The sequence below is a fragment of the Amblyomma americanum genome, chromosome 11 (assembly GCF_052857255.1).
Source record: "Amblyomma americanum isolate KBUSLIRL-KWMA chromosome 11, ASM5285725v1, whole genome shotgun sequence".
Taxonomy (NCBI): domain Eukaryota; kingdom Metazoa; phylum Arthropoda; class Arachnida; order Ixodida; family Ixodidae; genus Amblyomma; species Amblyomma americanum.
The window spans coordinates 19,898,401-19,911,334 of NC_135507.1; the positions used below are offsets into that span (position 1 = coordinate 19,898,401).

At 48.3% G+C, this 12,934-nt stretch overlaps 1 protein-coding gene across 22 annotated transcripts in view; it reads right to left on the reverse strand.

Annotated features, from left to right (window-relative positions):
- Positions 1 to 5,705: 5,705 nt before the first annotated feature.
- LOC144109961 (F-BAR domain only protein 2) overlaps positions 5,706 to 12,934 on the reverse strand; it is a 72,531-nt gene continuing 65,302 nt past the window's right edge. For all 22 annotated transcript variants that reach the window (XM_077642764.1, XM_077642766.1, XM_077642763.1 and 19 more), the window contains 3 exons: positions 12,287 to 12,457; positions 7,946 to 8,198; positions 5,706 to 7,086 (listed from right to left, as the gene is read on the reverse strand). In XM_077642764.1, the coding sequence (XP_077498890.1) occupies positions 7,064 to 7,086; positions 7,946 to 8,198; positions 12,287 to 12,457 (447 nt within the window). In that variant the 3' untranslated portion in view covers positions 5,706 to 7,063. The remainder of the gene's footprint in view (positions 7,087 to 7,945; positions 8,199 to 12,286; positions 12,458 to 12,934) is intronic.

A 12,934-nucleotide genomic window follows, 5' to 3' on the forward strand; every position in this document is an offset into this window, starting at 1 on the left:
ATTTGCTTGTCAATTTTCTAGTTCGCTTTCTCCATTTCGTGTCAACATTCTTTATATACAGGTATCTGAAAACTTTCCTAGCCCACCGCTTTTCCTCCATCCTTCTCAATCGTTCCTCAAATGCTATCTTACTGCTAGCCTCTCTGCTCTCGATAGACGCCCATCCCATATCACCCTGTACCCCCTGATTTGGTGTATTGCCATGTGCTCCCAAAGCTAACCTCCCTACTCCCCGTTGCCTAATTTCCAGCCTTGCTTGAACATCTGGCCTCATACACAGGACCGCATTCCCGAAGGTCAGGCTAGGGACCATCACCCCTTTCCAGATCCCTCTTACCACCTCATACCTATTGTAATTCCACAGTGCCCTATTTTTCATGACAGCTGCATTCCTACTAGCTTTATTCATTACATATTTTTCATGCTCTGTCAGATACTCAACACTGTTATTTATCCACACCCCAAGATACTTGTACTCATTCACTACTTTTAGCACGAACTCCTGTATTCTATGCTCGCCGCCCTCTTCATTAAATGTCATGACTGCAGATTTTTCCTTACTATACTTGAAGCCTAATCTATCTCCCTCTGTACTGCATATGTCTAACAACTTCTGCAGGTCCTCCTTGTTGTCAGCCATTATCACTATATCGTCCGCATATATTAGTCCCGGTAATGTCTGTTTAATCAATTCCCATTGCTTGAAAAAAAGATAGGTTGAAACCTTGTCCGCTCCCCTCTAGCTTGGCCTCCAAACCTTGCAGGTACAACATGAACAACAAAGGGGACACAGGACATCCTTGTCTAAGCCCCCGCTGTATTTGTACAGGCCCTGATACATTTTTTTCCCATTTTATGAGCACTCTGTTACCTCTATATATATCTTTTAAAAGATTAATTACTCCATTTTCCACATCCAATGTGCCCAATATGTCCCACAAATACTCTTGAATAACGTTGTCGTAGGCTCCCGTGATATCCAGAAAAGCTAGCCATAGGGGCCTGTGTTCCTTTTCAGCAATCTCTGTACACTGCGTCAATGAAAACAAATTGTCCTCCAACCCTCTTTGTTTCCGGAACCTAATTTGTGGCTCCCTCAGCACCCCCTCGTTCTCCACCCAAGCCTGCAGTCTGTCCTTTATAATCTGCATCACCACCCTGTAAACCACAGACGTCACTGTTATGGGGCGATAGTTACTTACGTCTGCTTTGTCCCCCTTTCCCTTATATATCATGTTCATTCTACTTAATCGCCATTCATCGGGGACTTTCTCATCCACTATCATTTTGTTCACTACCTGTATTAATGTTTGCTTGGATTTTGGTCCTAACTTCTTTATCAACATAATCGGGATACCATCTGGTCCTGTTGATGTGCCACTAGGAACCTTCTTCTCTGCCCTTTCCCACTCTCCTTGCTCAAGTGAAACTATGGGGTGGGGTCATTGCGCCTCTAGCGGCGGCGGGCGGCGTAACTCCCGGAGAAAAACTCGCATTGCTTTTGCGGCGAATGCGAAGGCCGGTTTAATTAATCAATTATAATGACTTTATAAACTTCATCGCGTATCACACACCAATGAATCAACAATCACTTGAACCACAAAGTACTATGATACGATTTTTTTTACGCAGCCTCCCCTCATTATTTCTGACACGCGGTGCCGACTACGCAGACGGCTTTTCGATCGAACGAGCTGTATACGCTATTGCGTAAAACCGGCATTTTGCCAGCCTTCCAATCACTTCTGGCGCGCATGCGTGAGCCGTGGCGAAAATACGATGCTAAGGCCACGCGTCGGCGGTGATGAACAAGAATGATGAGGGGAAAGATAATCGCAACAAACTGCCATATATATCCCGATAGCGTTGGAACTTGACAGCGCATCGCGTCTGCGACAGCTTGCACGAATGTGGTTCTGCTTCTTGATGTGGCCGATCAAAAGGAATCAAAAATGAAAAGAGCGCGACAATACTTTCTAACGCGACGAGTTATTACCGACTTGCGCGACACGCCATACGGTTATGTAGGCTACAAGGGCTTGTGACAACGAACGTTGTGAGGGCTCTCTGATTCTGCGCACTAATTGTGGCTTATTAAAGCGGTGAGAACTATGTGGTGCGAGCACGGAACGACACACATCAAGCCGATGCAGGCAACCGGCAGCAAAATGCCCTCCACATACAGTTCATGTTAGTGGAAAAGTGTTAGTGCAGCTTGAGTGGGCTGAAGTCTCGGCGACATTTGGGGCCTTCTCCTCGACATATGCGGTCCAGTGGAGCCGATATTAAATACGGAGCACACGAACGCATGCCGATGCGAGCCAATCGCGTGCCTTTTTCTGACAAAAAAAATTGAAGGCTTCTCCGATGTTATGAAGGGGAACTTTTCATTCTTTAGAGAACTGCGATCTACCGTTTCTCATACACCTTGACGTCCTCTCATCCACTTCCCCAAAGCAGGGTATCGAACCGGTATCCTCTCCCGGCTAATATCCCCGCCTTTCGTTTCCGCTCTATTAGCAGGGGATGCTGTAACCCATTGGTACGAAGGCTGGTTCCCTGCGGTACCGGAAAGAACAGTACCTCTAATTCCTAATCCTGCATGTAGTACTCGCTGAGCGACAACTTCGGTGCTTACTTCCTAGAACAGACGATCGCGTCGGGGCGTGCCTTTAAGTTCTAGATCAGCGATCACCTCTCTACACATCACTGCGTGCTGCACATCATTGCGTGCAGCTGTGCCTCCGCTACTGGCGCAAGAAATCTCATGGGGCAAATATAGGTCGTTATGGTATCTTCATAGGTGCGATAAACGCATTTTCCACTCTAACGAACGCTCGAGTATGGCAAAACTCGAGAATTCAGCAGTGCGAGTTGCAGAACTGAGCGATTGTAATCGCACTTACCGTTCTAGCTGTCGCGGATGAAGCTTTGGGAAGGCACCGTCCGTGCAAGCAGAGTCCACCCTTTGAAGAGGCGACGCCGAAAACACCGCACTTCGATGATAGGCTGGCAGCAGTGGAACTTTGGCAGACGTGCTTTCTTTGTCAGGCTATAACTTGACGATAGTCCCGAGGCCCCAGCTAACACAGGGTTTCACACATCACAGTTCGGCGAGGGAAGCGTCTCATTAGTTCATTCAGTCAAGGTCAGTTTCCCACGACGTCACGAATAATTAAGAAAATTACTCCCGAGCACCACTGAAGGGGCGAGGCCATGCTGACGCCGCTTCACTGCTGCCCGATAAGCTTAATAGGCCCAGTCTCGCCAATTCTCGCGCGTGTTGCCGAGAAGAAGCGGCTGACCTTATCTTCAGCCTTACTTCGCACGTGTTCCAACTGAGGCTATTGCGACACCTTCATTTTTATTTTTGTTTGTGGCGACAGCTTCAGCACGGTAGCATTTCGAGCCTGGATGGATAAGGTTAAATCAAGACAAGATAAAATTTCACAAGTCATGGCTAGGTTTGCTTGAGGCACCGCCCGATTTAAAAGGGTCAGCCTTATTCATCCATATATGAGTAACTGCTTCCTTATTACCAACCTGAATGCTCACATGCTCCAAAATCTGCTCACCCTCACGCAGCTTTTAAGGGTGCAATAATGGTGTTCGAGAGCTTAATACACCCTTTACAAAAAAAGTTAAGGGAGTGGAAAGGGTTTCCTCTTCAGTGTTACACCCGCAAGGGAGCAGATTTTTTTTTTTTAAATGTTCCCGCTTTTTACCTACGTAATGAAAATCACCGCATCTCCTGGACGTCATACCCTGACACTTGGCTTCACTCTCCAGTCACAGGGTAAGCATATGCACGTTGCGACAAGCTGTCATGATTTTTATAGTATGCCTTTTCTATAAGGCGTTTACAGGTACTGTTTCACTTTTTAGCTGCGCCGTCAGCGAAGCTCCGTAAGTGAAGCTTCACTTATTCATTTAGAAACGGCGCTACCTGCCGATGGCCACACACAGTGTTCCGCATGTGTCACGGGTGCGACGCTGTTTCTTTTGGCATGGCTTTTTCTGCACTGTCCGGTGTTATGTTGCCTATGCGAGCTGCGACACGTAAGAGGAGGAAATGTGCCTTGCATGCTGGTCTCCAGTCTATCGATCGAGCATGTCCCCGTATCGTTCAGTCGTGTTAGGCACGACTTTCTTGAACCCTTCCCGACATCCCAACCATGGAACAGGCCGATCGCTGTCACAACACGTAGCGCTGTCAGGTGTGCACTGTGGAAAAGTTGCGTTCAAGATATTGAAGCATTCTTTCAGCAAAACGCTTCATTCATCACCACGTCGCTCATGGCCATTCATACTGACAGTGGCCACTAATTGCTGTCCAGAGGCGTTCAAGTTTACTTTAGCAATCCCCGAAAAGTGGGAATGTTAACGCGGCTCGTCTTGAGGCCGTCAGAGAACAAACCATTGGTAGCATATGTTACCGATGTTTACACTAGCCGCGTTAAAACAGATCATTCGCCAAGAGTAAAGTGGTCAGGCTCCCAAGTGACGCGGAATGTGCTGTGCTTACCTCCGCTAATATCTTTCACAAAGAGCAGGGCAGAGCCTGCGTTCTGGACTGCCGAGGGTAGCTACAATGCCCACCCGGTAATGAGTGTTCAGTTGACATCAAGCCAGCACTACAGTCACTCTCTCAGTACAAGACAGACAGCAATGATTGTAAAGCATGACAGCTCGTCACAACGTGCATATGCTTACCGTGCGACTTAAGAGTGAAGCCGAGTATGCACACGTCTACTAGTATTGTCCTGGCATCTGTTGAATTGCAATCATGAAATCAAGCAAGTGTTGGAAATATATGAGGGCCCTCATGTCGGACTGATTTAGCCCGTTAGCAAATGTGCTGCATATGACTGACCGTGCGTATGCACATGCTTGCTTGCTTAATGCTGCAATGGGCCGTCACTTGCTTGCTACAGTTCTATAGTTGGATACAACTTATGTCTGCTCCGAGTCTCCGCCCACATTCAGGACTGCCACACACAATTCATGACAAAAAAGTAGCTTGTCGAAAATTTACTTACCTAAACAGGAAGCTAAACAAGAAAAAAAAGCTCTAGAATTTTGATGCCTGGCTTGTTTAATAGGCAAACACTCAAAAACTGACTTTGTTTAACGTTGCGATTCACCCCTAAAGCAATTCAGGATGCCATGGCGCATGAACCAGTGTTACAAATTGCTGTTTTTTTTTTAAGCTGTATCCATGGAGGAAGGAAAGTTTTCCTTCTTCTGTGGTTGTATCCTATTATAGTGAAGTTTCCAGGCTTACCTCTCAAAACCAGACATTAATTTAACTGCCACCTGGCATGGTGGGCAGTGTGCTTACAGACAGGCACAATCAGGTGTGCAGGCTATGATGACACCACAAGGTCATGTGACCTAGGTTGCTTCTCTGGGGTTTTTCGCTCATGGTCAAAGATGCCGTTAAATGCTTTTCTGTGACGTGGGCCCCTGAACGATAATGCATTAATAACAATGACATGGAGGTAAAACTCCACATGCTGTCGTATCAAGGCATGACATTAGAATACATTTTCTGTCAGCAAAAATGTGACTGCAATCATAACCTGCAAGGCAAGCAAAATCAGAGTATAGTTCAAAGCTGTGACAAAGCACAGGCCATCCAAGAGGCTGTTAGAAAGGCGACAAAAGCAAGGCAGCCACGGCGATACCAAAAGAAATGAAACTGCTTTCGTTTTCAAAGGCAGCAATTTTATTGCCTCCTCCATAAGCTTTCCTTTTCCAGTTTCACTGTTTGTTGCTCGTGTAAAGCAAAGCATTCCATCAAATCAACAACATTGTGTATATATATAATGTATATATTTATATATATGCATATACTTAAGGTTAGACAAATATCAGGCAACAACAAATGGTACATTTAAACAACACATTCATTCCAAAACAAAAAGGCAGGGCTAAACAAAACATGCTGAACAAGTGGCAATTTTTTTTTAATTAAAAGAAGATAAAGAGCGCACAGCAACATTTTTAATTCTGTTCTTGCGGCGATCTTCTTCCTTCTCTCTTTTCTCAAAAAGCAGTATATACAGTTCACGCGGGAGAATGCAGACTACGATGGCAGAAATGGCAGCTGCGGCGGTAATCAGCCCATCTGCGATTGCGAGTCGTCTGCAACAGTCAATGGCAGACGAACAGGCAAGACTGAGAGCGAAGCATAAAGGGGACCGAGTCTCGTTAAAAAATATCCTCTCTATGTACAGTGCTCAGCGAAAACGCAGGACCAATGTGACTGGCAGCAGGTGTCCGCCTCCAATGAGCCGACACAGAGAGCCAACACTTTCTGCACGGCTTGCCCACGTACTGCTGCTGAAAAAAAAAACTCGTTGCGGCGCGTGCGCGGTTGTTGCCACTTGCCCCACACCACAGTGTGCCACCTACCTTCCAGAGGTGCCCAGGGCACACAGGGTGGGGACAGGGCAACGCAGCGCAGTTTTAAGAATCGTAAGAACAAGAAAATGAAACAGAAACACCAGAGTAGGTGCCACTGCAGCTTTCTGTCAGTGAAAGTGTCTGCAAAAATTTGACCCCCTGTCCCTGCTTCAGCGAGAACAGGGATTGAGGACACAGTTTGAGGAAAAGCACTGTGCTCCTGCTTAAAATGTGTGGGGCGAGTCTAGCTGCTGCGTCGCCACAGGGCCACAAGTTGGAGGGCGAGGCAGAAGACGCTCGCTGCGACGACGGTGACGGTCAGGGCCGAGATGTGGGCTGGAGCAAACATGGGGGGTGGGGAGGCTTGGTGCTGTTGCTGCTGCTGGTGCTGCTGCTGAGGGGGCAAGACCTCTGGGTTGCGGGCAGTCTCACTGGGGGCAGGCGGAGGCGGGGAGGGAGGTCTTCGAGGAGGCAAGAGAGGAGGAGGAGGGTGAGAGGATGGTGGGGACAGGGTGGCAACGCACTCGCCAATCGGACCAGCGACCAGCGCGGGCGCTGCGCTCAGCTGCGCACTGTCTTGTTCGTCGGGACTTGACGGCGGGGAGGCGGGGACAGGTGGCAGAGGACGGCCCGTCATCGCCGTCGCAGGCAAACGTCACGGCTCACAGAGGTATTTTCCTGCGAGCCAAAGGGAGCGTCCAGTCAAAACCACCGGACAGGCAAGCAATGTCTCAGGAGAAGGCTAGGTGGAAGTTAGGGAAGTTGATAATGGACACTGCAATCATGATCCCTTTATCCACTACAGTAGAATCTCAAAGATATTAACTTCATGGTGTTGCAAAAAATGTTTGTACCATCCAAAGTGAATAAAATCCGTATGCAGAAGGCTCAAAGGTGTGCACCGTGTGTGACACTTCCGTTGGTTTGGAGCTGGTAGTACGCCAATGAGGGAAAAGATTGTGGCCAAATTTACATCTGTTGCTGCTCTTCCGCTAAACGTCGTCCTCCCGGTCCCCATCTGTCCATTCTCTCTAACAGGTGGTGCGGGCAGGGTATTATCATTCCTCCTCCTTTTCTGGTCTCTCCTTATGCACATTCCTTTTCCCTGGTTCCCACTAACTGGCAATCACTAACATGTTCACTGTGGCAGCAATTTTCAGGCCCTAATCCCTGAGCATCATGACCCACCAGTGGGCCACACTTAGATTTTCCTAGGTGCAGAGTGACCCACCAGTGAGCCTCTGGCGAAGTCAACTTATTGGCACTGACAATAGATGGCAGTAGCAACCTAGCATGTGCATTTTTCGCAGGCTGTTCGAAAAATCCGAGTTGCTCCACAGCTTGACAGTGCCGCTCAGTATTCGTGCCACACAGCATTAATAAACGATGTGACCCACCGGTGACCCACAACATAGTGAACGTGTTAAAATGTACTCTCTGCCCATACACATATGGCACTGCGAGGGCATCACGCTCGCACCTGTGGCACAAAGGAATTGCACTCCTCCCAGGCACTACAGCTGCGTTGGCCACTCACCGGACATGATCTGCCGCTTGACTAGGGACACCCGGTAGCCCTGGCCCACCAGCTCGAAGCTGGCTCCAGACAGGGTGGCGCCCTCACACAGGAAGCGTGCCTCCAGAGGGCGGGGAGTCGAGGGGCCCCGTGTCAGGGTAAAGCGCGCCAGCAGGGACCCGCTCTGCTGGCTGCCCGCGCTGCCGCCCAGCGGATCGCTCAGCCGCCACAGAGCACGCTGGTTCTCCCCACTCCACACACATGGGGGCTTAGCCTGCAGTGGCCACACAAATGCCAACATTTAAATGTGTGCTCGACAAGGACTGCAACTGCTGGGCTCGCAGCCCCCCTATCGATAAGGAACCCAGTGATGCCATTAACAAACCCAATAACAAATCCAACATCCTGCAGCCAGCTGGCTAGTCTTATGCTGCATTCTCACGCAACCAACAGATGTCAGGGTGATTTAGCAACATGCTGTGAGCACTTTCAAGAATGAACAGCACACACAGATTCACTTCCACAACTGGGAACACTTGCGTGCCGCACAAAATGGCTGGCCTAAAAACGTCAAATTGACGTTAGCAGTGGTACGGGAAAGTGATGTGCGAAGGCCTAATGTCATCTGGCTGACATCTGCATGGGCCGCTCTTTATTGCTGCCTTTTTTACAGGGTGTGGCCCTTACACAGAAGCAGCACTGTTCAGTCCAATTCTTTTTACTACAGTAGAAACCCAATTATCCATTCACCATTTTATTCCACAACTCGCATTTTACGCAGAATTAGCGTGGTCAGCCTAGATCTTTCATGCAGATGCAATCAATGTCTTGATGATACAATGCCAAGCCATACATGCCGCACATGGCACACGGCAACTAGCATCTTGCCACTTTTTAAGCGAGGCTTGTCTACACTCCTTTCTTCCATATCCCCTCTCTCTTTCTCATTAGGCCTAATGGCAAACATCTCGAATAAAAAAAAAAGAATTGCCCGCAGTAAAACACAAACACGTTCACTGCGTGTTAGTGTCAGCTAGTTGGTCCATAGCTAACAAGGAACAATGGCAGCGGAACCAGAAAATAGATTAACACAATCGTTGACTAGTATTTAATACGAGCTGATGCAGAGTGATGACTTGGGCTCATCAACGCCTGTGCTCATCCATTTTCTGGTTACACTGCCATAGTTCCTTGAACCAAGTAGCCCGAATCGCCACTCTACATAAGTTTGCACCACGTTATAGTCAACGCTTATGCTTGTCCATGTTCTGGTTGCCTAGAGTTGTTCCGAATTGGAATTAACATGACGTCATGTACATATGTACAATACAGTGGACGACCGATTTTTCGGACTCTCTAGGGACCCCGAAAACGACCGAAAAATCAGGCAGCCCGGAAAATCAAAATTTCACCGAAAAAATCACGAACTTATTACCAATATGCCGGAGGAAGGCGTCAGTTGTATTGCTCATATTCTAAAGTTCCACATGACTAAATTTCGCCCCACGACATGTGCACAGACGAGGATGGCGACCGCTTTCATGAGCGCAGCCTGGCTGTGCTGCCTGCGGCATGTCGCCGATGAACGCACGGGTTTATGATAAAGTCTAAATTGGGAAGCAAGCACGCGACTGCGGGAACTGCGCTGCGTCTGCAGTACGATGGACGTGGAACAAGAATGCGAAGATGGCGAAACAATAAGAACCGAGAAACAGCCGAAGATAGCGCTCCGTCGGCGTTGGCCTTCGTCATTATGCCTAGTGACTAGAGCCGAAATCGGCATCATATTTGGCGATATGTGCTCTGCGGTGGCATCTTGCCTGTCATCGAAACGCCAATTGTTTACGTTTTTATGATAGAAAAGTCAGGGTTGCGGTGTGTTTTGCCGCGGGTGCGCTGACCTCGCTTTGAAATGCACCCCCATTTCCTCATCGCAGAGGCGTACGCCTCCCACGCGCTTCGCTGCTTCCTCTTTCCGTATCCAGGACGAAAGACTCTGCACAGATGAGTCCCGTGAACTCTGGCTACAATCAAGAACAGTACGAATTCAAAACCATGCGGGCGCAATGTACCGACTCGCGCAGAATTTCAGCATCTGAATTTAAAAGCTTCCTTAAAGATTGAATTTAGTTTCGTTTGATCAAGTTTTCGATCTCTCCTGCAATTTGAATTAGTGAGGTTCCACTGTACGCATTACCGTAGTTATTCGCGTAATGGACCCATTCGAATAATGAACCCCCCCCCCCCCCCCACCCCCCCCCCCTTTTGTCAGTCAGAACTTTTTTTTTTTTTTTTTTCAGCCTTTAGCCTTTTGTAGCTGGTTCCTCAGTTTTCGCGCCGTCTGCAGCGCAGACCTTGGCAGCGCACTAAGATGCTCCCGGCCGCCGATAATATCACTTGTTTATCTTTCAGGAGAGCTCCTGCCAGAAGGAAGGGGGGGGGCGCAAATGCTGCCCGCTGCCAATAACACCACCCCTTGTTTATTTTTTGAGGAGAGCTCCTGCCCGAAGGGTGGCGAAGGGGAGGGGGGAAAGCGCTGCCCAAGGCATAGTCATTCGCGTTACGCACTCGTCACCATCCTGTGTTTTTTTTTTAACCTCTCGTAAAAAAACGCGCGGCTGACCTTCAGGGCCGGTGTTCGGCATGTTCGCGTTATCTCGACGCGAGTGGCCGGCGCCGCGGGCTACCACTAAATTGCCGGATCGCGTCAAAGTGAACGATGCATAACAGCAGCGGCATGAACACAAACCCGTCTGACCGCGCGCGTTTGTTGATAATGGAAGGACGGACGGACGAAGCTATGATATGAGATATCGACCCTTCCAAAAAAATCTGTTACAACTTTTTCCTGCATAATGAACCCTCCCCCCCAACTGATGTCAACTTTTCTAGAAGTGGGTTAAATACGCGAGTAAATACGGTATATGGCGGCTTGGGTATTGGCGGCGAGTGCGAACAAGGTCCGAAAAATCGAGCAGTCAGTTCCGGTGCGTCAGAAATTTCAAGCGCTCTTATACATTGGCTCTATGGGCCAATGAATAATCAAGCATGACCGGAAAATCAGGTGTCCGAATTTTCGGTCGTCGACTGTATTACAATTCAGCACCTGAGTGACCACCGTGAAGGTTTCACCAACAGTTCACAGCAATGCACCATGCATGCAATTTCCAACTGTTTATAGAAGGCGACTTTTACCAGAAGTGGTAATTCGCTTCACTGCCAAAGGTGTGGTGGAAATCTATCCTAACTTAATGTTTAAGGCGTCAATGGCAAACTTGGCAACACGATAAATCCTTTCAAGACAGTGGTGGCTAGTTCCAATGCGCTCTGCCGCAGCTTTGACTTGAAGTACATTAGGCTGTGCAACGCTGACCGAGCAATGTTTCTGACCAGTGTGCTGTGACCTGGTGCATGGTGAAGCGCACTGCAACTATGGGTGCACCCATTCTGGCTCTTGCACAGCAGGTGATTTTTGTGATTGTATTTTTTGCCGTTTCCAATGTAAATGGCTGCACTGATACAGTTCTGCTAAGTGGCAAGGCCTCTGTGCGACAGCGGCTGTAAGCAATGTTTGAATGGAATGAAATGTACTTCACATTATGGCATCACAAGCGTTGACTAGTACATGATGCGGACTTATGCAGAATGGTGATTCAAGCTAGTTGGTTCAAAGCTTACAAAGAATGGAACCAGCGGAACCAGAAAATGAATGAACACAATTGTTGACTAGTATGTGATATGAACTGATGAAGAGAGATGATTAGGGCTAGTCAACGCCTGTGTTCTTCCATTTTTTTTTTCATTATGCTGCTGTCATTCCTTCAACCATGAACCAACTAGGCCCGATTTATGGCACCGTTTGTTGCAGGCATTGTCGGCATCTCCGTGTGGAAAAAACAGTGCACATGTGGGGCTCAATTGCTCTTTGCCAACTTTTTTTCGTTTTCAAACTAAATGCTGCCAGACAAGGGGGGTGGGGCGGGGGGGGGGGGGGGGGGGGGGGGGGGGGGGGCATTTGAACGAGTATACATGGTACAAGCAGCAGAAATCCACAGTGACCAGTGCATGCTATGTGTAGTTCTCAGATTACACCAAAGCACTGCAACCACACAGCAGCAAAAATTTCACTATACTGCGAGAAATTATTTTTGTGCTGAAAAACCTTGTTCGACATATCCATTTTTTTTTTGCAGCTTGTTAAATAAGTCAGGTTATAGAATATGTAACGACTTCCAATGAACATGCAGATTAATTACCCTGAACCAAGCATAAAGGCGGGATATCACTACAACATGCTAAAGTTCCAATGCGCTCGGAGCCTACTGATATCCCTCAACCGCGTGTAATTTTCGTTTTACAAACCTGCACACCAGTCACACCCCCATCCATGGGCACACCCAGGCACAGCCCCGTGAGCGGTGGAAACCCTGGTGCCGAAGGTGCTGGGTTGGCAGTGGATGCAGGCTGCCCCACCCCAGTGGCCCCCATGCCCGCCGGCAGGCTCAGGGCCTTGGCATTGTACTCGTAGTCAATCTGCAGCGTGCAGAAAAGAACAGAGACGATAGGCCAGGCATGCAAATTCCAACCTTGAAGGAGAAACATCACGCTTACACACTGTGCAGCGTACAAACAATGGGCGTATGCTGAGTCAAACAAGAAAGGAAGCAAAGCGGTGCATCAGACTGATGGGCAAATAAAAAGCAAAAGGTTTATATTAACATTAAAGGAGGTAAGAACAAACGACGGTCAAGAAGACTGATTCAGGGAACTCGCAGGAACTCACTCACCCAACGACTACCATATAATCTCATATAAGGGCACACCCCTGTATGGGCCACACCACCCGTTTTGGACTAGATAACTAAAGAAAAAAATGGCCATGCATTCTTTTTTAAATTCGCATCACAAGGTTTCCACCAGGACTGCCCATTAGAGATGAACTGTGGTGCTGTCGGATGCATTCAGTGAGCCAATTTTTTCCCTTGGGACAGTTTGGGTCTACTCCCAAGG